The 27,676-nt window shown below is 46.0% G+C and overlaps 1 protein-coding gene across 3 annotated transcripts in view; it reads left to right on the top strand.

Moving 5' to 3' along the window:
• Positions 1-27,676, top strand: part of RTN1 (reticulon 1) — a 145,954-nt gene that overhangs the window by 103,010 nt on the left and 15,268 nt on the right. The window contains exon 1 of one of the 3 annotated variants that reach the window (XM_075150855.1): positions 25,248-25,604. The exons of the other annotated variants lie outside the window; for them this stretch is intronic. Within the exon in view, the coding sequence (XP_075006956.1) occupies positions 25,544-25,604 (61 nt within the window). The 5' untranslated portion in view covers positions 25,248-25,543. Of the gene's footprint in view, positions 1-25,247; positions 25,605-27,676 lie in introns of those variants that run through there. 3 annotated transcript variants of the gene reach the window in all.

The raw sequence follows: 27,676 nt of genomic DNA, 5'->3' as shown, positions 1-27,676 counted from the left end.
AAGGTGTGGGGGAGAGGGATGTCCTGCCTGGGGCTGGAGTCTCTTTACCTTGTGATGCTGTGGGAGGAGTGGGGTGAAACCTGCCTGGAGAAGTAAACGTGAATCTAGGCCTGCCCTTGCCACAAAATCTTGGAGTAGATTGGTGAACCTCTGTGCGCTTGCCTCCTACATGGAATAATTTACATGGGAAAGGACCTGTGGAGGTCTCTGATCTCACCCCTTGCTCAAAGCAGTTTGGTCAGGTTGCTCAGGACCTTGTCTACCTGTCCATCCTCTCAGCAAAGGCAGAGGTTTGGGGGTAGCCGACAGCTGGAGCCTGCAAATCTGGGTCAGGCCCATGATGCCGCCTCAGCGCCAGGCACACTGCAGAGCAAGGTAGAGGAACGATACCTCTCAATGTAGAGTGGGCTGGCAGGAACTTCACAAGGTCCAGAGGGCCCACCTCCTGGCCCGCAGCCAGGACCTCTGGTAGAGCACCGTTGACAGATGCTTGTGACTCATTTGGAAAGGCCTCTTTTGGCAGATCCTCCACCAGCTCCCAGGCATCTATCAAAAACAGTTGCCGTTCTTCCATCCTTCTTTACTTTAGGCTAAGCAATTCCAGCTTCTTCAGTTTTTCCTCTCCGGTCATGGTTTTGAGCTGTCTGAACTGTCTTGTTATTCCCTTCGTTCTTTTCTACCATTGGCTGAATCCTTCTTGAAGAGAACTGGAGAGGGTGCTCGCATGGAGGCTATCCCCGTGCTGATGATGGGTTACTTGCCTGCCCTACAGGCTAAGACTGGGCTCATAGAGCCACTGCAGCAGCACAACATTGACTTCTATTGCTGGAAGAGGAATCTCTTCCATTTTGCTTGGAAATGTCTATTCAGACTTCTGTAGCAGGCTGCGCTGACCTGTCTTTCCCTACTTGGACTCATTTGACTCTTTGTTAGTTATCTGCATGATAACAGGAACAGAGTAATTTTTGAAGGGTTGTGGAAGCTCAGTGGAAAAAATCAAGTTAACCGTGATAATCTTGCCCATTTCTGAGAAATGGAGAATTTGAATGACTTCCTGCTCAGGCGGTTAAATGCCAGCTGAAGTGGGCTTGCTCGGTTAATGCAGAGGGGGGGTGTTTTCTAGGGGGACGGGCGTTTTCCAAGAACCGTGAGCAAGTATTGAGTGCAAGAGATCCTGCAGACATGATTTACAGCTTTTCCAGAAATCTTCTGGACTCTTCCCCTGAGAAAAATGGTTTCTTTTTCTCCTGGACTGTCTGACCCCACAGCCCACTTTGTTTACAAATCTCCTCATACTCTGCTGTATGCAGGACCCTTCTTCAGTCTACCTTTTTTAGGAATGGATAATGTGCACTCTCAGTTACAAACCAGTGAAATAGCTTAACTATAGAGGGTCTTAGAGGAAGAAATGACACCTGCATTGCTAAAACCGATGCTAGGGCCACACCTGGAGCACTGGCAATCAGTCTGTTGTGCAGGCCAGTTTTCTCCTTCCATACCTCTACTTGACTGCCCTTATGTGAGGTCAGGGATGAATTTAAGACTAAGGTGGTGGGCAGGAGAGAATGCAGCTAAGGCATGCTCCAGCCTGCTCTTGTCTCTCTGCTCTGTTGCGTGTTCTTCCTTGGCTTTGTGGCCTAGCAACCCAAAGTTATGGCAAAAATGGCCAATTAGCCATTTATTGGCCAAAAATGGCCAATATAGAGTAAGAAAACAGTTTTAAATTCAAGTGTCTGAAGCATGCAGAGCTGTAGCCAGGAGTGAGGGGTGATTTTCTTACTGTGAATAGTTTCATACCAAGGGTTTACTCTTCCATGGTATTCTTGATATTTTGGGAGGTTTTGCAGTACATTGGTGGACCAAGAGGTCTTGACTTCCAGCTACTTTGTAATTCTGCTTTCACTCTGTTCAAGGAGTCTAAAAAATTACTCTGAACACATGATAGGACATAAACAGCGAGCTGTGATGACACGGACTCTGCAGACACATTCAGATGGCCTCATTTTGCGGAGTCTCACTCCAGAGACTTTTGAACGACCGAGGCAGTGGAGTCCCAGACATCTTCTCCAGCCACTGTGACTGGAGGAGTTTCCCCATTCCAGCTGAGCTGCTCCAGCAGCGACCCATGGTCATGTTCCTCTGCCCATGGAGGAAGAGAGGGAACTTTACAGCTACCCTTTTTCACTGTGGGTGAAGCAGTTGGAAATGTTTCTGCCTTTGCAGCAGGCTATGGCCTGCCTCCCCATTTTTGGCCAATTAATGCAATTCAGCTGCCACATGACAGCTTGTTATAACCGTCAAGCTGTGATAACCCAACCGGAGCTGAGCTGGAGGAACCTGGAGACATGCAGGTCATGGTGGTGGAAACGAGCAGTGTGCACACTGGCAGATTTGTGCTGTACATGATTTCTTTTCCACTCCTCCCAGACCCTTTTTTTTCAGGGAGGGAGGAGTGAATTTGGCACTTTCTGGCCTCAGGAGTGGTTGCAGGGTCACCTGTCCTCTCTGCAGAGGGGACAAGGAGAGCTGATAAATGGTCAGATGCTGGTTCTGCGGTTCTCCCTGGAGTCCTGTTCTGGTGGGAGCATAGCAGGGTCTCCTAAGTGAGGAGCGGTCACTTCGAGGAGATGCCTGAGCCCTCAAAGGATCAGAGCAAAGCAAAGAACAGGGGGTTTTCTATCCTCTCCCCCAATGATGGTTTGCTTGGGCAGTGGCTGGGATCAGTAACCACCAATGGAAAGATGCCTTCTCATGATTAGCACCATGTATGTATACCAGAGCATGACCTTGATATGATCTTCAGAAATGTCTCAACAAATCTCATGACCTTCAGATCACTACCTGTGTTGTTGTCCATAGCCTGAGCGTTTGGCCCATTTCACCTCTGGCATCTGTTTCCTCAATTGATTTTTGGCTGAAAATCACGAAATCTACTCCCCATGTGTTGGGTAAGGTCAAACTTCTAATGCATAAGTGTCAAAGCATCTTAAACACAGTGGCTGGATGCTCAGAGGTGCTTTTAAAATTGGGCATGGCTTAATGTAGGAGGATCATATGTCTTCTCTTGGGACTGCTATCCACTCCACTGCCTGTGTGTGAATTAAGTACAGAGCTATAAAAATTTATAGGCCTTATCCTTCCGTTTTCTTATGTCTTCCCTTTAAGAGCAAAGGACTGCTTCTGAAGAGCTGTCATAAGTCATAGCACTCAAACAGAAGTACAAAGACCTTTCTGATAGATATGACACAAGATGGTGTTTATAAAATGTTTCTGCCAGGTCAAGATTACATCCTGACCAGTAAAGAAAAAAAAAAAAAGTACTTGTTTGACTGTATACAGGTGCCTCATGGTTAATACAGGTGCCTCATGGTTATGTCAAATGTTTAAATATCAAAGCCATGAATGGCAAAGTCTAAGCCAAGCGCAGCGAATTGGTGGGTATCTGTATACAAACAGGAACCTGCTGAGAAGAGGTCCAAAGAAGACAGATGCGTGATGTGTGAGCTGGGCTGCACAAGCCCACTGCTTGCTCTGCCTCTGTCCGTGTCGACGTCCATGCCCATGTCCATGCCCTGCCAAGCTGAGCACCCAAGGACGGCCCAGTCCTGCTCCTGGGGAAGGCTGCAAGGAGACAATTGCTCTGCTCACGAGTGATTTTTCTGTTCGTGCGGACAAACCTCAATTGCAGAATCACTCACAGTTTAAGCACGTTTTAAAAGCCAAAATCTTGACACGGTGTCGCTTTTGGTGTCTCTTGGCATCAGCAATCAATGACTCAGCTTTCAGGCAAGGCTATGACACTGACAATCTGATGGTAGCCAGTTTTTCCCAGATGCCTAGATATAGTGATGCTTTGCCTGGATACTCCCAGCAGAACTCGCAGATTTGTTATTGACAGAGAAATCTAACACCTATTGATAGCTTTTCTGTGGCTGACACAATATATAGTAAGGAGAGATGTTTATTCTGGGCGTACAGAAACAAGAAAGAAAAAAACCAACCCATATATAATGAAGGGGAAGAGTTATACCGCCTGCAAGGCTTTTCGTAAATGATGTTAAAGAGCTTTGTTCATACCAATTCAAGTTTTTAGCTCAGAAGGTGCTTAGGGAAGTTTATATACTATCATACAAATTAGGTAAAGGAAAAATCAAAACCTTTTGCTTTTATTAACACAGAATATTTTGCCTCTTAATGCAGTCTTCTTATAAATGTAGTGTTTTGCAGGGAACTTCTGGAATCTTTTGTTTTCTGATCTGCTAGAAATGCTGCTTCTGAACCTCTGCAATGCTCTGTGAGCTTGGAATCGTGGGGTTTCACCAGTTTCATTGATTAATTCAAATGAAGAGTTTGGACTCATTTCAGATCAGATTAAAATTTATGATTAAGGTCTGGTGATATAAAATACATCTCTAGTTCTCAAGGAGAGGTGAAATACAAACTTTTGAACATCTCTGCCTGTTTCAGGGTGGTTTCTAATTCTTCAGATGTTAGGCAGAATAAGGACTTCCTTGAGTATTGCTATTTGTGTCTGGTAGATAGCATGAGGTTAAAATTAACGTATTTGACTGTAGTGAAGGGAGGGGGCGTGTGTGATAGATCTCCATTGGGAATAAAACCTGGACGTGGGTATTGATTTTACTGGTGTTTTTCCTTAGTTTCTGAGAGTGCACTGCTGATTGGGACATAATAGCAATATTGACTGAAAAGGGGATTTTTTTTTTTTTCTTTTCCTTGGGAGGCTGCTGTATTCATGTCAGTTCAGAACAATATAAAAAATAAGGGACATGCAATGATCCAACAATTCAAAGGGCTTGATTTCCCCCCTGAAGAAAAAGTGGTGTTTTTGTCGCTTTGACTCTTAATCTTATCTTGATTATCACTTTCTTTTGTTTTATTCCTCTGCAGAAACTTTTTCCTAACTCTTTTGACCTTTACCCAACCTGGGCAATTTTACCCACTGTTTTTTCCAGAAAGGTATCGCAGATATCCTCTCTTTCCACTCTGGCTCTGACAGCAGCTCGGTGGTTACATGGGAACTGTAGCAGTGAGAGGTCATTCTGGTGTTTGGCTTTTGCATCACTTCGTGTGTGAGAAATACAAATAAGTACGGAAAAAAATAACGCACAAGAGGACAGGTCAGTTTGGATGGCAGTAATCTGCTACCTCCACCATAGGTCTGCCAGACGCTAGCCTGCCTGTGGTGGGGACATTTGGTGATGTCAAGGTGCTTAAATCAGCGCTAGCAATGAAAGCGAAGGTTTGTCATTTTGGTAGTCATGATAGATTTCACAAGTGCTATGAGTCTGGGAGGCTCCAGCCGAGCTTTTTTTTATGAAAATTGGGCATACAAAGATCCCCATGCTTCTGAAATAGGCATTTCTCCATTCAAAAAGACCGAGCGTTGGTTTCCTGCTTATTAAGGGCTCAGAAGACACAAAGCATGAGCAGTGAATATTTCATGGGGAAAAACCCTGCCAGTTGGGTTGCTTTTAGGTGAAAGGCTCTTTGCTTTCCCAGAAGCCTTATTTTAAGGTTTGTCTTCCTTGCAGCTTCAACTTGACTCACAGGTCTATGCACTGAAAGCCCTTTGGTATCACTCGCCCAGAGAAACCCTTTCCCAGCTGGTGCCATGTGATCTTATATAGAATTGGTGATCTCTTCCAAAGGTTTCAGCTGGTGTTGGAGTTTGCTTCCCGTCACAGCTCCGCATAGGAGTCTTCTATAACATGGGCACTGATTAGGTCCATCTGGGTGCTGCCAGTCCTCCAGTATTTTCCTGCAATTCTCTAACGTCACTGGAAAAGATGTATAAGCTTTCTCACAGTTCATATGAAAATAATCCACAACTCAGTTCATTAGAGTGCAAACTACTGTGAGAGGTGACCTCAGGAGTCCTCTGGAGCTGGGGTAACTTGAGAGGCACAAAAAGGACACAGATAATCAGTATTACCTTCACAAAAAGCCATGTCTTAGAGAGAGAAGGCTTCCAAGGCAGCAAATTTAGCTTGCATTAAGGATTTGGCATTAGACTTTCCAGATTGCCAGGTAAAGTAGGAATCTCAGTAAAGACCTTTCAAATTGGATCCTAAAGAATAATTTGCCAGGGAAACAGCTCTTGGTGTTGCTACATCATCTGGCTAGATGTAAACACTGTTGGAGCAGCACATTTCATACAAATGAGCAAAATGTAAATTTTTTCAATTAGTTGTTATCTTTTGAATAGAAGATGCAATGAGATTGCAGAATTTAAAGGAAAAAACAAATGCAGATTTCCAAGGTCTGATGCCACCCACAGCCTGGCTTCTATCAACCTTCTGCCTTGCTTGATATTAGTTGGGATCCACAGTGGTGTAAGATCAAAACCCAGCCTCTGACAATCCTGGAGACTCTGTTTTTGCAGCATTTAAAAGCAGCAGAGCAGAGGCAGGCATTGTATAGACAGGATTTTCTGCTCTCTTTTAGAAATATAGACAGTTCCTTAGAGAGGCAGGGGGGAGTTATTGCATACTTCCTAATGAAATGCTGATAACATCCACAAAACAAGGTCTGTATCTGGGCAACCGGCAAGGAGAAGAGTATGAGAGCTTACAGAAAAGCCAAAGGAGATTAATAGTCAGGATTTCTGAAGGTTACTTTGTTGGCTAATGTACCATTGAAACAAGAGCAGCTATGCTTACTTGCTTAGGTTAAGTGCAAGAGCTTTTCCAAAGAATGGAAGTTACTTTCCAAAGCGAGAGAATGGGCTGCCATTGGTGTTTGTCTCAGACGCCTGCACTGGAGCTGCTGGAGCTTTGCTGCTGCTGCTGAGACAGCAGGCCCATGTATACCCTTAGCTGAAAGTGAAAGGTTTATTGCTCCAACCAGGGAGCCATAAAATGAGTGGGATTTAATAAAAGCCATAGTAGCAATTGTGCCTTCTGAAACGAGCACTCACCTATACACTTTATTTGCACAGACAGTTATTGCAGCTGGGTATTATGTGCTGAGTCTGCTGCCTGGTTCTCTCAGACATGGTAATTGCACAAGCAAACTGGGTCAGAAGTTGCATGTGCGGTTATGTCTGGTGTTCCAGAGAAACAGCCCTCAGTCCTTGCAGGGAAAGGGTCTGAGTAGAGTAATTTTGGGGGACTGAAATAAAGATGATTCAGTAACAGTGACAGGACTACTAGAAGCAGTGAACCTGCAGGTTTTGTCCATGCTGAGAGCCCCACTTTTCTCAGCACTGCAGGTTGGCAGCGAGGGACAGTGAAAGCAAAAAAGGTGATGACATTATTGTCGTCTTACAGATAGGATGCTGAAACACGTGCACACCCATCTTAAAGCCTCTTTGTCTAGAAAAGCTGGTGAAAAAGAGACTGAGATTGACTAATTTATCATATGATTAATTGATTTTGTTTGGTGTGATGAATTGATTTCACTGCAGTAACACTAGGAATACACAACAGAACTGGGAAATGACCCCAGGTTTTTCTGAATCCTGGTTTGTGAGGTTTTCCTTATTGCCTGGTTATTGACCCTTCTATCCAATAGATGTCTTTAAAAAAATAGAAGGTTTCTCCATCATTCATAGTGGCAGTGAGCAGGAGCAGCAAGGCACCATGCATTGAGCAGAATGGTTAGCAGCACGCCATTTCTATCAAAGGGGTTATTTCCATATATATAGCTATATTTCCATATACATACGGCAATGTGCTTTCTACTTGTAAATTTTGCTCCTCCAGCAGCAGTGAAGAGGAGATTATGTTGGAATGAAGTTTAGATGGAGAAAAGGGCCAAAGAACTGATCCTACTAAGTGCCGAAGCGGCTTTGACACCTGCTTAATGGTGCTGAATTATTCATTGAGCTGGCCGGGCAAACTGACATTGCAAAGGGAAATAAATGAGGGTGCTGGAGAGAAAATGCCAAATGACACCCCAGTGTCACAGATTTCACAGAGGATCTGGCCCAGGATCCCACCCCTTAAGTGCTGATTGCTGCTGGGTGCAAGCCTTTTGTAAAGGAGAGAGTGAATGTTTTGGCCATGCTCACAGGTGTGACTTTGGTGATACTTGTGGGACCAGATTAGCTCAGTTTGTGATGGGGGAGTATTGCAAAGAGCTGATAATGGCCAGCAGGCAGCTGTCTAGGACGAGTGGCATTGATGGGGCAACTGTGACATAGCAGGTAGAGCCACAAAGTCTGAAAGATTAACCCTTGTCAGCCACATCTGTCTGGAGAACATGCCATCTCCTCTTATTCCCTTTAAAAGTGTCTTGCTTTCTTCTGGTTAAAAGTCAGTCACAAGTTTTGCAATGCCTTCCCCCAGTGCTCCTTATCCAGGTGAGAGCCCCTTTCCTGGACCAATCTGGGCATCTGTCTGCAGGTATCCCCCCCTCTTCCCTCCACTCAAATCCCATAGAAACAGGGAAACAATGTCTCATCAAACTGTTCTGCATTACAGGGAAGGGGTGGGAACTGAAGCCTCGTCTTCAGCATGGTTAGGATCTGACCCAGTCTGAGGCATTGCTTTTGCAGTATTCACTGTGCTGCAACCCACAGCAGTAGCTAAGAGGAGTATCTGGGATGAGCAGTAGCCATCTAACACACACTTGATACTACATGGTGGGGGCTGAAAAGATCAATGTGATAATCATGGACTCACAGGCCTGGCTGTGCTGTGGTTTGAGTCCTGCCTGGGGAGAAGGATCATTTCCTGGCACCTCTCTGTCTGCTAAGACTAGAAATGTTGCCTCAAACACTATGTAAATGGCTCTGCCACATATAGCCGAGCTCTCCCGGGTATTCTGGAAGAAAATATTCAGAGCACTTGGCTTCAGCTCCTGTTGTTGTTGTTGGTCTGATTTGGAGATGCTAGCAGCTGAGATTTTCAGGATTTATTCAGATGCAGGCTTTCCTTTTGCCCTGTGGGCAAGGGTGGAGTTCAGATCTGCAGTTTCTATTCATGGATTTGAGTCAGGCATAGATATGTATCATACCTATATGTATAATTCTAGACCTAAGCCTTCCCGCTCCTGCGTGCTTTGTGCTTGCTCAGTAGAGAGAGTTCCCAGTGCTGCTAAATGGAGGTTTTGCAGAGAAAGCAAAGGGACAATCATGCAGCAGAAACCCAGACAGCAGGAACTGTCTGGGCCTTCACAAAGCCAGTATCAGCATGTCCAGCTGTGCTCAGCTGCATCCAAATACCATGTCCTTGGTTTCTCTGGGCTCCTGCAGAGTCCAATGTTCCCTCCTGTTCCTGGAGCCAAAAGCAAAGCAAGCCCTCACGCCATCCCCATTGGAGGAGAGCCCTACTTACACACCTACTTACATCCCATCCACTTCCAGCAAGTGCCATAAAACAGTCATTACTGTATGGGTGTTCATGGCTGATCTATCTCTAAGGATGTCCCTTCTGGGGCATGCTGTGGCAAGCCTTAAGGCCCCCATCACTCAGAACAGGGGCTCGTTGGAAGGACTCACAGCCCCCTCCTAGCCCGGGCTTGGGTTTCCTTGGGATTTTACATCCAGGTCAAGCCAGATGTGACCAGGCATGTGGACCAAGTTATCATTTCATCCCTGTCAGCACTGGCTCAGGAAAACGAGGACAAACAAGGAAACATGCACAAACCATGTGCATCCTAAACCACTGAGGTTTGTGTTTTCCCTGGATCGGTTCTCCCTTCCTCAGCGACAGATCCTAAGAAATGGGGAGAGTCCATCTCTGTTAGTTTATCTTGGGTAGTCCCCACTGAAGGGAAAAGAGATTTGAAAAATCAAATCACTGAGGAAGGCTCTGCCACACACTTTGGTTTTGTGCAGTTTTTTTAAACAAGATTTAACTGTGGGGGTTTGACTCTTTCCAGAAAGGTGAGAACACAACATGCTTTCGGCTGTCACTCCCGCAGGATTTCGTTTTTGCTGACCAAAGTGAGGACTCTGTAAAATGCTGAGGCACGCCCTGTGTATCCTTTTAGCATATTTCAAACCAAAATAGGAAGAAAGGGGATGTAAATATTTACTGGAATTCTGTATCAGAGAGCACCCAGGGATCCACATTTGGATAATCTGCATTGCAAGAGAAGTCAGGGGAATAGCAGATGACTTTGAAAGGCCGTAGTGCTAGACGTGTTTCTTAACGTGCACAAATTGCTCCCTGATTTCATAAGGAAAAAGAAAGCTCTGTGCTGATTATTGTTTTTAGATCTTATTTTAGTTGTAGTGTCTGGAGACCCAGTCAAGATCAGGATCTTGTTTTAGCTGAGATATGAGCATGCAGTAAGTTCCTCTCCTTGGAGAGTTTGCAGGATGAATTTCTAATGAGGATTGTTTAATACATGAAACAAGGAAATTCCACCATTTTGTGTTGGCTCAGGGTCAGTCCTGCTTTGCCTGGTGCCTGTTTCTTTTTTCAGTCCCTCGTCATGGTGTCACCCTTCATGTGGAGGGGTGGGTGGAAAGGTGAGGGAGAGGGGAGACAAGCGAGGGGGCTGGGGTCTGCTCTGCTTCATTCCCAAACCATTTCCCTAATTGGATCCATTTGAGGAGTGAGAATTGGTAATCCCTTGTGCTGGTGAGTCACTACATGCCTGGCAATGTCAGTCAGCCCCATGCACCCCAACTGCACCTATCCCATCAGGAAGAGGAAAGATGAGGAAACGTGTCTAATATTTGCTTTGTAAAACAGACATACAGATTTCTGACTACCTCCCTTGAAAGACGAGATGAGTCTCTCCTCTTCTTCAGCAACTGTTTTGACCCATTACTTGTAGGTAACGTGAACAGGGGACGTTATCTCCAATCCCTACCCTTGCACAGAGCTGCCAGGCTGTTTGCTGCACCGTAAGATGGGGCTGCCTTTACACCCCAGGTCCCTCATCAGTCTGATTCGAAGCTGCTCCTGTTCCCGTTATATTTGCACTCAAGTTTAAATACAGCTTGTGGAGAAGGATGCAGTGGGTTTGGTAGGAGAAGCAGCACAACCGGTCCGTGCGAGCGCATGATTCCTCCTGTCGCGTACTATAAATGATGCTTCTGCTGTACATTAGAGGAACGGAACTACATAAGGGCCAGAGGACCAAATGGTCTGCTTTAATTATTCATCATTAGCAATAGCTATTATTATTTAAAAGCTGCCCTTCTTGGCCCGAAATATTAACTGTTAGCCTGTTTCTTTCCTTGGTTGCTACCATCCAATGCCCTGCTGCATTTGCTCTTCAAGTGGGCCATGGCAGAAGTCTTCTCCATCAAGTCCAGCTCCAACTCATTGCTGTCCCCCAGTAACACCAGGCCTCCTGGACTTCCCTTCAGACCTCTTCCTTGCAGTAATTCACACCAAGTCAGCCAGTGCTTTGCTCCTTGTGTCGGTCCCAAACGTGCACTGGGTTTCCCTTGCTACGCTCCATCGATCCCCCTGAGCCTGACTCAGACACTGCATACAATACGTTCAAGGGAAGAGTTCCCACCAGCAGTGCCAGCTCGCCTTACTATCATCTCCGTTTCTCCCTGAGAGGCACAGGCCTTGTTTACTCTTCTTTTAATAACACAGATGGTTTTAATAGTTCTCTGCCTTCGCCCCCAGTTCTTTCTCCTTGTCTGTAGTCTGTTTAATGCTTCCTTCTAAGTGATGGCTTTGTCACTTAATCTCATTAAAACTTCTCTTCATTGAACTCCGTGAGCTGCTTATCAGACCGTAAGCCTAGTCTCCCATTTGTAATTAATTTGTTCTGTGCCTCCTACAATTTGGCATCATTAGATAATGGCATCACTCTCAAGGTCATTGATACACGGCACGAGGTAAACACCCGTGGCTCCAGCGCTAGCTGCCCTGCTTGCCTCCTCCTTCCTCTTCTCTTTGCCACACTGCTTGATTTTATTGACAGCTTTCTCCCTTTCCCTCAGCCAATTTCTGATGCATTTCGGATGCTTCCTGTCCGGCATGTGCTGCTATGTGACTGCAGATCAATATCCTGCACTGTCTAGAGGCAAATGCTTTTCTGATATCCTCCAGACTCATCTGCACTAATTTTCCGCTCGCCTTCCACTTCATTCCTATTTGGTCCAAGAATTTAGGTGCACTGTTCTTCCTTTGCTGAGTTACACGTTTGTAAAACTTGCAGAGCCTTGTCCTCATGGGCTCAGGGTTGGGAATGAGATACAGGAGCCTTTCACCTTCAGGCCATTGGGCCCAGTGGACACTCAATGGCTTGCTCATCAATGGCATAGGCAGAAACAAGCCGCAAATCACTATTATGATTTGATGTCCATATTTTTAAAAAAGGAAGAAATCCTGGATTATCACAGTTCATGGTACTAACCAGTTCCACCAGGCAATTCCTGTTGGTGGGATGAAGAAAGAAACCAAGCACTAACCAGAGATGAAAAGCAAACCAGTGCTTCCCTACTCCCTGCAGGTCCTGCCAGGATGCTGGTACTTGGCACCACCGCAGACTTTGCCTCCAGCCTGTGTATAAAGGTGTTTGCAGGGCCCTGCCCTGTCTGGGTCTGCTGGCTTGAACCCCCCTTTTAGCAGTGAATTTCACAGGCTAGAAAAGGCAAGAATGATACCTTTGGTGATACTGCCATTTGCTCATTGGGATTTACTGGTATAGAGTTATCTGGGACCTTTGCGGGCTCTGGAAGTAGGATCAGTCCTGGTCCAAGCTAAATCCCTTCATTTTCCTCAATAGATTTATTTTCATCTCACATATTTCCCTGTTCGGATGTAGTATCTAACAAACTCAAGTTGATTTGATCCATTCTTTCAATTTTTGCTATTCTCTCCCTGAAAGCTATCTACTACACTTAAGTAATAGAAGCACACAGAGCTGTCATTAGATCATAGGTATCGGTATTCAATACAGTATTGATCACAGTATTCAGAAATTCAGATTCAGGCAGCTGTAGAGAACAGCTCCAATTCCATTACACAGAGCTGTGGGGAGGAAATCTCACAAGCACTAAAAACTCAGGATTTTTAACTCACTAGAGTCTGCAACTATATTTTCTAATAGGCAGTTTTTGTAAGCGTGCCTAATTTTTCTTGCCCTGTAGTCAAGAAAGAAGAAAAAAAAATCTACTGGTGAGAAATTCTGTTGCCTCTTGGGAGAAGGCAGGCTGCTGTAAAACAGATATGTATTTGTCTGAGGGGGGGTAAATGCAGAAAGGACATTTTGCAATTGCTCACATAATGGCTGCACATGTATCAGCCCCGCTACCTTGCTGGGAGCTGGCGCGAGGCAACCGGGTAGATCCAGCTCAGTCGCTCGAGAGCAGCTGTGCAGAGCGGCTGTGTTCAAGTCGCTGAGTGCAACATTTTGGGTAAGAGGCAGCTCTTACCTGAGGATACATGGTAATTACTCCCAGTGAAACGTGCCTGGCTCAGCAGCAGGAAGATGTATTTGCAACACACTTGTAAGCTCTTAGGAACTCCATGTTTTGTTTGAATGTGGTGAAGCCTCAAGATGCTAGTTTAAGGCCGGGAAAACTTTGTGGTTCTAGTCAAAAATAAGTTTCTGCTCAAAGGACATGTCGATAAAAGCAACTGACTGACAGACAGACTGACTTCAGGAGGCTCACTCCTGAGATCAGAACTGGGTTTGGATCAACAGATAAACCGTCCATTTTCCTAAACAATCCATATTTCCCAAACCATCCTTGTTTTGGCCTCTCCCTGCAATACACTCCTCCAAACCACGCTGAAAACATCTTTTTAATCTGTTTATTTAACTCCCTTTGTGTGCTGTGCTGACATTCTCCGTGCTCACACAACCACTACACCAATGTGATCAACAAAAGAACAAAAATCATTTTATTCAGCGCATACTCCATTTCCTCTGAGAATGAGTCCAAGTTCGGTTTCATTCAGCTGTGATGCGCTTGGGCCCCGGTCCCTAAAAACAACATTGCAGCACTAAATATTAGCTATCTACTACCAAAAGGGTTTTTTTAAATTTCAGTTTTGTTTTATTTTTAATGATCCATTTGTCTCTTCAGACTCGGGAGCAGGCAGTGAGATAGCTGTGATTTGCAGCCACAGGCTGCCTGCTCCCTCCTCTGCTTCCATGGAAACATGTGTTGGATGGAGCGAAACCAGGCATAGACTTAAAGTACACAATTTCCAAAATATTTGCTTTTCCTTGCAACGAGTCCTTTACCTCCTCTTTGTACAAAACTCTGGCTAAGTTTTGGAGAGAGGCAACTTTTCAAGTTGCCTGACTGGTGTTGCTGCGGGGGTTGAAAGCATCCTCCCTGAGAACATGAATGTGCCCCTTTGCTGCTTAGGGGTGAAATGCATGAGGCAGGGCAGGGATGGCAGGTTTTGGAGCTGGTGTCATTATGGCAGTGGCATTTGGGGTCAGGAGAGTTCAGCTTTAATGTAATCCCTTTGCTTTACTTTCATCTCCTCCCTGGGGAGGTGAAGATCCTCTGCGTTTCGAGACCCCAAAGATACTCAATTTGCTCATGTAATAGCTCCATGTGTCCGCTGGGCAGCCTCTCTCCTCCCTGGGTCATGGTAAAAAAGAGATTATTTGCAGTTTGAACGCAGAACGAGGGAGGTCTGGGGAAAGGGCGGCGGCTTGCACAAACCTGCGTGGCATAGGCAGGGCTCAATACAGCTTTTTGGGTGGCTGCTGTGTTTTGTATGAGGAATTGATTCAGAAAGAACGAACTTTTAGGAGAAAATGGACCTTAAGTGACAGCCACCAGCTCTTCCTGCATCTCTCATGCAGCAGTCTCTCGCTAGAAGGGCTCTCACCCCTCAGGGACACCAGCTCTCTCTGCCACTGGAGGCCGAGCTGGAAACCCACTGCCGCAAGCATGACTCCATGGGGCCTGATCCTGCTGCAGGAGCCAGGTCCTGCTCTGGTGGTCTGGTTTGCAGGAGCTAAGCCTGACCCCTGGCAGCCACACACCCAGTATCTTCCACTTGGCCCCTGTTTGTTGGTGAGAGGGAAATGTGGTGCCTCTAATGAGGCACTAAGGTGAACGAGTTGCTGGGTGCTACTTGTGCGGGATGTCTTTGCTGCATGGAAAAGAAGTGTATTTTATCCTCCATCACTTGCAAAGCATTCAAATTTTGAAGGCTGCTTTTGTCTGTGGCAGCCTAAGCACAAAGTGGGGCAGAAACCTTCTTTTCCAAAATAAACCCCAATCCAAGCCCTTTCAGCTGCAGGACAGCCTCCCATTCGGCAGCCGGGAAGCCCATCCATCCTTGGCCTCTCAGGCGTCAAGAGGTAAAAATAAATGTCATTCCACGCTGGCTGGTGATTCCACAAGGTTCACGCTAATCAGAGCCCTTCATTAATTATTTAGCTTCAGGGAAATGTGCTGAAGGGTTCTGACACTTCAGATATGCAAAGTAATTGCCACGTTTACTTCCCAGCTAATGGGGAGGCCAAAATAAATTGTACTGGGCTGAGTGGGAATGCGTGGGTGGGCAAGGGAGGGGAGGCCAGGACCTTCCTGTCCTTGCATGTGGTGTCGTCCGTACCCGGCAGCCCACAGAGCTTCACTGCGTCTCGAAGAGCTCAGGGTTGTCCCCCTGCAAGTCGGCGTGGGCTGGGCATGTCACATACGCTCAGCCACAGCCACCTCCATCATCCCCTCAATGCACCCCTGTAAGCAGCCTGTCCCTGTGCATCACGCCTCCTTTTGCTTTCTGCCCACTCCAGGGTTGCTCTGGCTCCTCGAGCCAGCATGGGGGCTGCTGGTTAGTTTGCTCTGAGTTGCCAGAGCAGGACTGGACCCCATGTTGCGGGTGGTGCGGAGCTGCACCCCGCGTGCAGGGGTGTGCTCCTCCCCGGCTGCTGAAGCACGTGGTGACAAGCAGCAGCTGTCCCTGCTCCAAAATAAGTAGGTCTCGACTGCAGGTTTGCAACTTGAGGAAAACAAACAAATGCAGAGCAGTGTGGCTATATTTATCTGAAACTTAGAAGCTGTGGTTCATAGGAAACTTTGATCACTTTAAATGTCAGGCAACCTGGGGAAAAAAAAGGAGGAAAAAAAGCACAGGTAAAAAGCAAGTGTTTTGGAAAAGGTAAGAGCTGCTGCTTCCAAAATGAAGTACAATCCCTTCTCTTCTGGCCCCCAGTACTAGACATCCTAATCCAGAAGGCTGATGTCTCTCAGCTTCAAGCTGGGGGTACTCAGAGGCTGAGGTTTCCAAAGCCCGGACCCGCAGGAGCTGAGGACCAGCAGGACTCAGAGACCTGCCTGGCATTCAGCAACAGGTGATCATGTCTGCTATACTTGTGAAAGATGAGGTTCATCCAAAACAGAATATGGCATTTGGGTTTGGAGTTTGGGTTTGTTTTGTTTGCATACAAAGATTGTGATTTTCTTGAATTTATCATAATTTAAAATTAATGTCATGCCATTAAGTTTTATCTCTGATTCATTTGCAATAAATTAATTTTAAGTATCTGGCATATGAAATGCAAGAGCCTTAGATGGGACACAGGGATATCGTGCTTTTGGTCCCTGGATGTTTTTATTAAGACTGAGGTATCTGATACAGTACAAAGGGTTATTTGGTGGTATCTCTCCCTGTCGTCAGGGAGTTTCAGCAAAGCCCCATGTACTTAAATGTTTGCAAGGAGTGAAACACTTCGGGAAAGCAGTTCAGAAATCCCAGCACACCTTTTGCAATGCTCGCCCAGACCTACTTACTATTCTCTTTGGAATTCCCCAGTTTCTGCAAAAGCCAAACCTGTTGCATGGGAATTCACTGTTCATGCAGAAGATCTAGTATGCTATCCTTCCACCTTGCATTGTTCATGTGCAGTGCTCTGGGATAACAGCCATTTCTGTATCTCTGCAAATCTGCACTGTTACTCTGAAATTACTGCTACTTCTACCATATCCACATGCTATCCATTATTGAAGCAGAGTGGTTAAATGTACTGTGAGATAAGGAAAACATTTTCCCCTGTTCAGTTTTGTCCAGTGAACTTTCATGCTGCTTATTAATTGATAAAGACAGCAAAATAGTTCCATTGTACATATATATATTCAAATTCACTCTATACCTCCTGTTATATATTCATGCTCATCCCAGACTAGAGGGCTATCACTCCTTTACAGAAGCAATCAGGAAAATGTGGCTTATGGTGTTTAACAATATCGTCAGGGAAAACAGAATTCCTTAGGCCTTTTAGTTTGGTTTTCGAAATGTGAAATAGTTTTGCTGATCTATCTTTAATCCTTTGGCCTTGAGAATGGGAAATGAAATTGTCTTTTCTCAGATACTCTGACATCAGCATCCAAATCAGGACTTTCTCATTGTGTGCAGAGAGGGGGAGCGATGTTATTCAAGTACTCAGAGATGGAATCTGTTTTTCAAAGAGAAACCCGCTTCCACAAATTCAGTGGGTTTATCTGGGTTCTGCATTTTTTTCTTCTCTTTTTCCTCATTTTGCATCTGTATGCATAAAATATCTAGTTTTAGGGATGACTGATGTTAAGTTCCTAAGGAGCTGGCTCCAGGGTGTGGATTTTCATTGCATATTTTGCTGATTTGATGCTGGAAGCTTGCTTGACCTTGTTTATGGTATCTTCCATAAGATATACGCATATGATCCATCCTTTCCTCTTCTCTCTGCCCCATGTGAGGGGATGTGCCAGGGCAGGGCCAGCCCCCCCAATACTCAAACCATCACTGCTTTTCTGTGTAGCTCTTCTTCCAGCCAATGTCCTAAAATGCCCCACAAAACCATTTTCCCTTCTCATTTCCCCAGCAAACACAACTCTGACCACTTTCCAGGCAACACTTCTGGCACATCATTTCCTGATCTAATTCTTCTAATTACCCTAGGGGCCCATAATAACATTTAAAAATCAGAGTGCTGCTTCACTGTCCAAAGCCTTTCTCTAGCCAGTGCTCATATTGGCTCTCACCAGAGCCCTGCTCATATTCTGTCTTTCCTTTCCCCCTCCCACAGCCTTGCACTGACATTCGTGTCTTACACGCCAGTATTTTATGTCCTTCATTTCTCTTTTTTTTTTCTTCCTTCCCTTGGACAGTGCTAACGCACTCCTCGTTCATCAGCCCTTTGCGCCACGTAGCACTGTTTGCATTGCTGCAATAAGTAAGCAGCCACACTCTGCCTCCTCCATCACCTTTGCAAGCACTGTAGGGTTGCATTTGCTCAGGACGGGAGCGGCTGCTTTCTAACCTGCTCCTGCCCGACCTGTCCCCGCTTCCTCTGCAACCTCGGCCAAGATTTTTCCATATTAGCAGTCGACTTCCCAGCCTGAGTATGATCTGGACTGGTGGCTCGGCGAGCGCCATCCCTCCCTTTGCAGACAGCATTTTGGTACCCAGGTGTCTCGCATCCATGGGGTAGGCGGTTGTGGCTATTGCATCCAGTGGTGTATTAGTGATCTGTTGCTGTTTTCCGGGGAAAGCTGGGGTTGCCATGACAATTGTGTGTCGGTCGAGCCAGTGCGTGCATGGCCTCAGCATCCGCACACCTCCGACACAAATGCATTTGTTCTCCTGGCCTCCCCCTGCAGTGGGGTGGGGGCAGTGGCGGGCGATGCAAAGATGTCCATGCTGAGATGCTCAAAGCAGCCCTCCAGCATGGTGCAGAGGGGTGAGAGCTCAGGGCATGCTGGATGACTCCCTTCCCCAAAGAAAATGACTTTTTTTGGGGAACAGGGTCTGGGGAAAGGGGCTTGGTCTGCAGTACGTCATTCTGCACCTTCTCCCACCCACCTGGTTTGGGCTGGTAGGAGGACTGCTGGGTACAGGAGCAGAGGAGCCAGGAGAAACGCTGCAAACCACAGCTGATTTGCAAGCACCCCTGGCTGCTTATGAGAATCCCAACCTGAATTAAGGGCTTGTGGCACTGCTGCAAATGAAACCTCAGTCTCCTGAGCCTCTGCCTGCAGGCTGTTGGTTTAATTTGCAGTCGCGTTTGCACAATTTGTAGTTGCATTTTGCACTTGGACAGAGCATCCCAGCCCCTGAATCGGCACCTGGAGCTTCAAAACTTGGGCCTGATCCTAGTAGGGCAGAAGCGAGGGGCGGCCCCTGTAAGCTGGAAGCAAGGCTTCAGGCATTTCTGTGTGCACATCTTCCATGGGGGCTGCACTGGAGCTGCCTCAGCCCAGGACCTGGATGTGCAGAGGAGCAAAGGGCAGGACTTGACCGGGCAGGACCTGTCTAGTGCTGCTGTGTGGCGGAGCTGCATTGGTGTGGCACTTTGCCTGGGCTCGCAGCAGGGCTGCCTGCCTGGGGCATGGCTCTCTCTGTACACCACCGCACTGCATGCCTGCGTGCTTGTACTGGTGTGGTCCCTGCTTATGCTCTTATTTCTGCCTCTTACTGAGGCAGCAAAGCAGCTCAGAGGGGCTATGCCTGCCCTGCAGGGTGCCAGCAGCGCAGGGGGAGAGCCAGTGAGATGAGCTGCTCCGGGGCCGCCTCCTCTGCCCCCAGCACAGGACCTTGCCCAGGCAGGGACAGGGTCCCTGGTGGCTTATGGCACATCCATGGGGCAAAGTCCAGGCCTCGTTTCCCCAGCTCAGGCACAGGCTGCCAGACCTTGCTTTGAGAATTTGCTAAAAGCCTGTCATCTTCATCTCTTCTGGGCATGCTTGGCCAAAGAGGAGGCTCTTCTGTCCCCCAGCATCCTTGCCCAGTACCAGGCAGGATTTCACCATTTCCAAGAGCAACGCAATCCCAATTCATCTTTACGATCTTGTTTGATCTCTACTGGTCCAAAAATGACAGCCTGCCTGCAACTTGTATTGCAAAAATGCATGAGGCTCCTTTGCTAGAGCAGCAGTTGTTGTGCTGGGTGCTGCAGAAATAAAGCTTAAAAAGCAGATGATGTCCCAAATTTAAATAGACCAAGCAGACCCAGGGACCTAAGAGAGATGATTCCCAAGGTCACGTAGGAAGCCTGTGGCAGACACGAGGATTGAACATAGATCTCCTGAGACCCAGCCATGCTGTGGTCTCAGGTCTGTCTTCTCTTTTGCCTTCCAGTCCATTAGGAAGACCAGTTAATGAAATGGAATTAATAATGCCAGTTGCAGCACCAGCAATGCTGTAAGGGAGACAAATTTAGCAGCACAGGCTTAAAAGCAGTAGGCTTGAAAATGGGGGTAAGCTGCAAACGCCATAAGAGCCTGCTCTAACGGGGGAATCCAGTAGGTCAGCCAGAGTTTTAGGGCCTCATCAGCTTTACTGATCAAATCTTAAAGGAGGAATGAAGATGTACCAACTACCTCTCCCAAAGGAGAGAAATACCCGATTTTAAGGTTCCCAGCAATTGAAAAAAGTAGTCCCACTGGAAAGAATCAAAAGACTTTTCTAGGTCGACGGCAGGAATAGAGCCTTCATTTCTATGATCCTCACGGTTCAAAAATAACATTAAAGAACCAAGAGAAATTATCCACTGCTGAAGAACCAGGAGTAAATCAAAATTGATTCTTATGTGTTAGATGTGCTATTGCCTGCAGTAATCAGTGAGCTCAAATGGCACTGCAGAAGTGCCAGCCATCTCTGGGATGGCTGGTGAAGAGGATCTCTGCCAGGTTTGCTGAGGCACTGCACATCAGCGGTTTGAAAACCAAAACAGAAAATTGTTTCTTAACAATAGCGCCAAATCTAAGGACTTCCCCTGAAATGGCTCATTTACTAGGACTCAAAGGGCACCTCATTCCAGGGGAGGGAAACAAGTGCAAAGTATGTCTCACCTGATTCTTTCACCCACTTATTTGACTCATGTCACATGGTTGTTGCCGAAGACCTTACAATAATCTCAGACTTTGAGCAAAAATGGGCATGAAAAACAGATCTGCTGAGCAGACAGTGAAACAGAGGCAGCAGAGCAGCAGCTTAGCAAAGCACATCTCAAAACACACTTCTTGTCCCTGCAAACAACCCAAATATTTTGACTGATTATTTTAAAAAACCCTTATAACCTAGGCATTTCAAGACTTCTAAAAGAAATCTCAGGGAAGCTGGAACATTATGTGACATGCCAGGACACCGGGTTTCTTTTTTACGAGTACTCGACTCCAGACTTAAACTGCACCAGTTTAAGACCATATTGTCTTTTTTACCAGCTTATTGATTCCTTTTGTGGTCTAAAGACCTGAGAATAAAAAGTAATTAATCTCCTAAGAGGAAACACCAAAGATCCAGGGCAAAAGACAGCAAGGACAGAGCAGTCTATGTACCACCTAGACTGTGAACAGTGATGGACCTGAAATAGCCGTCAGCATCTCCTGGCTCATGGCCTTTTCACCTGAGCTGCCTCTGAGCGATTCCGCAGCCCAGAAAATGTGTTGTGCAAGAATGAGTGCAAGACAGCAGGAAGGATGAGAGCAGAGCCAGGATCTCGCCCATCCCTCTGCTATTGGCAGCCTCCTCACGAAAATGTAATTGCTGGCTGCCCTTGGCTTGGAGTACTCAGGCAAAAATTCCGCGTTGCTCTTTAGAGCTTCGAGACATATTAATGCAACCTTTAAAATAGCATCCCCTCTATTTTTGTTGCTAATGCTAAGAACAAATTAGCTTAGAAGAAAAACCCAATGATCTCCCTTAATGCTATTGTGTTCCTAAAGTGCTAAATGTCAGGATCTTACAGCACCAGCGCTGCCCTCAATGTGTCCCACAATGCGTTGATGCGGAGCGATGCAAAGCGCTGTTCTGAAAAACATAATCAGCCCAAAGTGTCTTCAAAGTCACTGCACTTAGAGCAGGACTGGCAATGATTTCAGCTCTATTTTTGAATTTGTTTTCTTTAAATATTCTTTGAAACCAATGCTGATTTCTACCCTGCCCTCCAGCAGGATTGTTAAGGGACAGCCCTGAAGTTTAGGGCCATATGTGATCCTTCCAGTGGTAGAACAGTGGGTACTTCTGAGCTCTTATGGACTGTTATGTCGATTCAAGTATATTTACCTAAAAAGCCTTAAATGTTGCTAACTCTGACCTCACCAGAGCTCATCAGCGGTGCACAGGCAGGCTGGGTCACCGTAGAAGCGGGAGGACATTCGGAGGGAGCAAGGTAGGGCTGGAGAGCTAGTCCTGACGCGGGGTTTATTGTGTCCCTGTAAGCAGCACAACCCTGGTGGCCCACACACCATGGCAGGGCGCCCATGTCCTTTGCTGAGCTGCAGTCTGCACCTCATCCATCAATCCCTGCTGGGGTTGGAGGGAAAGAAGTGAGGCAGACAGCAATACCCTACTCATGTGTTAACTTGGTTTCCCTCAATGGGAGGTTAGGATGGGCTGAAACGAACCAGGTAACTTTATATTCTACTGAGTCCTTAACCCACACATCCTGCATTCACGGGTCATTATCTCCAGCAGAGCTACTTAACAGGCAAATACTGATGAGCCCACTTGGCTTATGTCTGTGCCATCAACATTGAGCTCTAGGTAACCTCACTAAAACATCTTAAGATCTATAATCATTTCAGTAACATCCCGCAGGATGGCTTCCCATGGACAGTGCTCTGAAGAGAAGGGAAGCAAATTCCACTTACTGCTTTTAATCCTGCTTCTATTCATGATCACAGGAAAACTCTCCTCCAACACTGCAGTATCCTGTGGTTGATGCCAAGATCTCTGACCTGGGCATGTCTCACCCTTTTAAGATCCAGGCAGTGCTATGCTTATTTGTGCCTTCCAGCCTGCTCAGTAAATGTTTAGTTGGTGGTCCTGGTTTAGTTCTGTTGCAAAGTAGTTGTTCTCACCCTCAGTCTATTGATGGCCAACTGCTTAGTCCTAATTCTGGCTCACTATTTACTGAATAATTTAAATTCTCATCGTAGAAATGCACTTTTTATCAATTGCCATTTTAGTCCTGGATCCACCCAGTGCTCATTGGGATTTTGTTAAACTTTTTGTGCAAGTCTGTGTAGACACACATACAGTGTTAATGCCAGGCGCTGCCTCTCTCCCTCGCCTGACTCAGCTCCTGGGATAAGTGAGTGCACGCTGGAAGACCTTCTTAGCCCATTCGCATTTTCTAAGTATGTTCATCTCACAGTTCCAATTCAGTTCTGTTTCTGACACAAATTGTTCTTGTTACTGGTGGTAAAGTGATGGATTCTGGTGCCCATGAATTAAAATAGCTCTAGAAGTAGCATGGTACAGTCCAACCACATGGGCCAGGTCTGAAGAGACACTTTTCCAAAGGGAAATAAGAATTTAAGCAGGAAAACAGATGGTATGATTCATTTTGGTAGCCTGGGGAAGGAGATGGAGACCTGAAGTCTGGGGCAAGAAAAATCCTTACCAACAATGAATGAAAGGAGAAATCATCACTGTTTCATACAACGCTGGGATGTTAAATGTACATGGACAACTCTTCTGTCCAAACCGAATTTGTCTTTCATACCTGACTGAGAAATGTGGGTTACAGTGAGACTAAGCAGAGATTTTGTGTCTTCTCACTGCTGTGTTGCTGGTGGTACATGCCCAATAGCCATGAGTTTCACTGATGCATGAAGTTTGAGGTCTCTTTAGCTTTTTTTCAGGGACTCCAGGATTTAGGAGTTGCATATGAATGATGGCTCTGTTTTATATACACTGCTTGTAAATACCTCGTATTATGGATTGGTGCTGGGAATCCCATCACAGAGCTGCAAACAGTGTGCAGGATACTGCAGTGTGCAGTATCGATAGGGATATTTTGTGCTCTTGCAAAGGGTCTAAACCAATCAGACCATACTGAGAAATCATCCTTTGCCAATCCATTTCTTCCTTTTTTTTAACAAAGCCAGGAAGAACACAAAATCAAGACTTGTAACATTGTTTGTAGATTATTTAGTCTTACTGTATGCAATGATAATTGAAGCCAGTTCTGCACCAATTAATTAGTTAATTATTTCCCTGTTAGGGGACTGAAGATGCTGGATTCAAGACTAGAGCAAGTCTTTGAGGGTATTTCTAAGGCAGTTTTGAAACATGAACAATAGCTGTTGGCCTCCATAATCCCAGCAGAGTTTTCTAGGTAAAGGTTAAGATCACACTGTGGTGAATGTCTCCTTAAATTTTGGCTTTCTTCTATGAGATGAGTTACCTGAGGGAAGGAGAAGTGACTTGCTACTGCCAGTTGGAGGAGATATCTGTTAACTCAGGCATTAAAGACCGTTAATTTTTGGAGCCAAAAGAGCAGAGAGGTTTAAACTCTGTTCCCCATGCTGATGGGTACGTGACCCACTGTGTCTGTGCTGGTGCCTGTTTCCATATAAAAAAGCTAAACTTAGTATAACATGGCTAAAGTAAAATTACTTCATAAACTAGCAAGTTCTAAAAGATTAAATACAACCTCAGAGCTGAGACATCCCCAGCTGGGATTGTTCTGCCAACAATGACTGGACCAAGTCTGATATGCTGTATCTCAGGTCACTCTTCAGTGAAATGGGGTGACTTTTCGTGGAGTTTCTTTGTGATTAATAACCACCCCACTCCCCAAAATCTGAAAAGGCAAATAGGTTGGGTGGACGTAAAGCATTTTCTTTCCAAGTATTTATCAAGTACCGTGTGGTCATTGCTTAGTTATGACATCTCTGGGAGGCTACTTAAAGTAGTTTATTGATGGGGAAACTGAGGCAAGGGCAGTCTTTTACCCAGAGGAGGAGTATCGGGGCTGGTGTTAAAATTCTGACATTGGCGGGCTCACGGTTACTGATGAGAGCACACGCTTTTTCACAAATTGTCCCATATATCTGCACTCTTTGCACCTCAAATCCTGGTTTATGCAGCATTTTGAGCAGCGGGAGGAGGCAGTGCTCACACCCCGCACACCCTAACCTGGGTGCAGCTTGCAGTGCTCAGCATCCCGATGTAGCAGGGCTTGGCACAAGGGGCTGGGGGGCCATGAGGGTCACCCGGTGCCTGCGGGTGCTCATGCCTGCAGGGGGAGAAGGGTGATCCCCGGCGTTGTGGGTACGCTGACATTTTCTTCTCTTTCTGGAATAGTTTTGAAAAATATCAAAATGGGGATTGCTCTGTTGGGGTTGGATCCTGCCCTTGGTTTTCTTCTGCCTGCTCCCTGACCTCACCCAGCTGGGCAGAGGAGAGTGGGGCATCAAAACCTGGAGGGGTAGGGGGAAATTTGCCCCTCTCAAAAAAATGAGGAAAACACCAGATTTCATCACTCTCAAGAAATTTCTGGAACATGAATAGTCACAACCATACAGCCACATAGGAAACACTGCTCACCCCCCCGTCCCCCCCCCCTCCACCCACACCCAATTTGTTTTTATTTCTTTGCCGTCAGGTTGCCTTAACCATTTCGATGGCTTAGGAGGCTAAGCCGCTGAGCACAAGCTTTTGATTTGAAAGGGGACTGCATCCCCTTTTCAAAGGAGCCTGCTCCCTAGGGCAACCACATCACACTGCTGATTTGCTGCAGTGGAGACCGCAGCGTGTACAATATGCCCTCCCCCCTCCGCCTGTGCTGCTTACAGCATCAGTCCGGAGCCGAGCGGGGAGACGGGAGCGATACCCGCTAACCCACCCATGCTCGGGAATGCCTGACTGGTAACGCAGTGCCTCCGACGAAAGGACCGGCAATTCCTCAGCTCTCCGAGATGCAAGCCAGTGCCGATTCCACCAAGATGGACTGTCTTTGGAGCAACTGGAAATGTCAGGGTATTATATCTATTCTAGTGTTGCATGCTAGAAGGAATGCATGTCAGAGGAGGCAAAGGCAGGATCCATCCATTTTTGCATTGTTCACCTGTGGGCCTTTGCATGCTGTTTTCTCTCCCTCCCCGTGAAGCTTTTCTTTGGGGGTAATTTAAGAAAGAAAGATAAAAAGCCCTTAATTCTGTTCTTTGAATGTATTTCTCCCATCTCCAGCTGTCTCACCCTGAAAGCATCCAGGATACAGGACCTTCTTTCCCACCTTACAGCTCATTCCCAAAGCATCCGCCCTTGCTGTTAGCGGTATCATTTCTCATCCCTGACTCTCCGTTGGGCTGCCGCTGGCATGATTTCATACCTTTTGGGCTTTAGGAAAGCTGGGTGATGGTGAATTTGTGCCTGCTTGGGCTTGTGAGGGTTCGAGGCGGTTGTGTTGGGCGCCTCAGTGCATCCTGCCCACGGACACACCCATAGCGAGGGCTTAGCCTAGCGTCGACACAAAGAAAACGCAGCTTCGACAAGAAGTGCGATAGCACCGAGACGGCCGCGGCATTGCCACCCACTTTGTACTTTGCTGTAGAATTGCTTTAAAAAAAAAAAAAATTAATCCCTTCGTTGTGCTTTCAAGCATTCCGCTGAGCCGTTCGGGGGCAAAATATTGCAATGATGTTGTCTTGCTGCCGAGTAGGCGAGGGGAACAATAGCATCTCCCTTTTGGGCTTATTTTCAGCTTATTTTGAGCGGGTCGGTATCTGCGCTGGGTGGGGCTGGCTACCTTCCCGGGTGCCTCGGACAGCTTTTCAGCCATTTTTAGTCAGCTTCACACTTCCCAGCCAGCATCCAGCCTTTGTTTTGATAAAAGACAGTCTCTGTGACGCTGCTCGGTAGGCAGATTAGAGGGAGAAAAGCTAGCGGCTTGATCCTGCCCGGCAGGCTGCTGTCTGCTTTGGGCAGGCTTTGTTTGAATGTATTTTTTAATTTTAAGGTGCATGTTTACGCTGAATAGACAGTACATGATGTTTATGCTCTCAACAGGGTCTAGCATCATCTCATTAAAGGGTCCAGGATGCTTGCAGACACAGTTTCATAAACACAGCCCAATGTAACAGAAGCCAGGAAACCTTCCTAAAGTGTTTTTTGGGGAGGGGAGAGCAGGGGGAGATCTTTCAGACAGACACTTGTCTCTAGGGAGCTTCATATTTTTACAATCTTAATTCAGCTCCTAATTGTATTTATCATCTGAGGGTTTTTTTAGGGAAGACGAATAGCTGGAAAGTAAACAGATGCACCTGTTAAATGCCAGCCTCCCGCAGCTCGGGCTTTCCATACCTTAATCAAGAGCTAGGGTTTTCTATAGGATTGCATGGTTCATTAAGCTTATATGGGAGAGCCACAACCAAACTTCAGGGCCTTTTCATCTGAGCTTCGCAGATAAACTTCCTGATTAGGTGGGGTTTGGGTTTTTTGTTTGGTTTGTTTCCAAAAAGGCTCAATATTTTGCTGATCCTTATAAAAACATTAATTTGCTGAGTCAGATTGCTGAACCACCTGTACTTAGAGGCAAACTAAATATTTTCCCTCTTTATCAGAAAAAATAATATTTTTTCATAAGTTAAAAAAGGGGGAAATAACAAAGAACATGTTGCTATTGTTAATTAATAATTAATAATAGTAGTAGGCTTTCTCTCCTTCTGTGCTCTCCTTTTTGAAACCAAGAGGTAGATTTGCTGAAAATTAAATGACACAATATGTCCCATGCTGATTTGAAAAAAAAAACAAATCTGAAAAAATCAACGCAGCTAAAATAAATCACTTGCCTCACTTCCACATCATTTGCATATTTTTTTCTTTTTCTTGGGTGGTGCTTCATGATTCAAAAATGATCCTGCAGAAAACGTGAAATAGTCATAGAATATTATTTTTGTCGGCAAAATTCTTTGATCAACCCCAGATAAAATAGAAGGAATTTAAAATTCAGAAGAACGAAAACTAAAGACTTGATTCATTGATTCTTTTAATATCTATTATTCATGTAGTCTCTGTCTCAACCCAGAATATCAGTCTCATGCAAACATGGA

Source organism: Calonectris borealis, chromosome 5 (assembly GCF_964195595.1).
Source record: "Calonectris borealis chromosome 5, bCalBor7.hap1.2, whole genome shotgun sequence".
NCBI lineage: Eukaryota > Metazoa > Chordata > Aves > Procellariiformes > Procellariidae > Calonectris > Calonectris borealis.
Note: the sequence above shows the minus strand (reverse complement) of the source record. Positions and strands in the feature narration are given on the sequence as shown.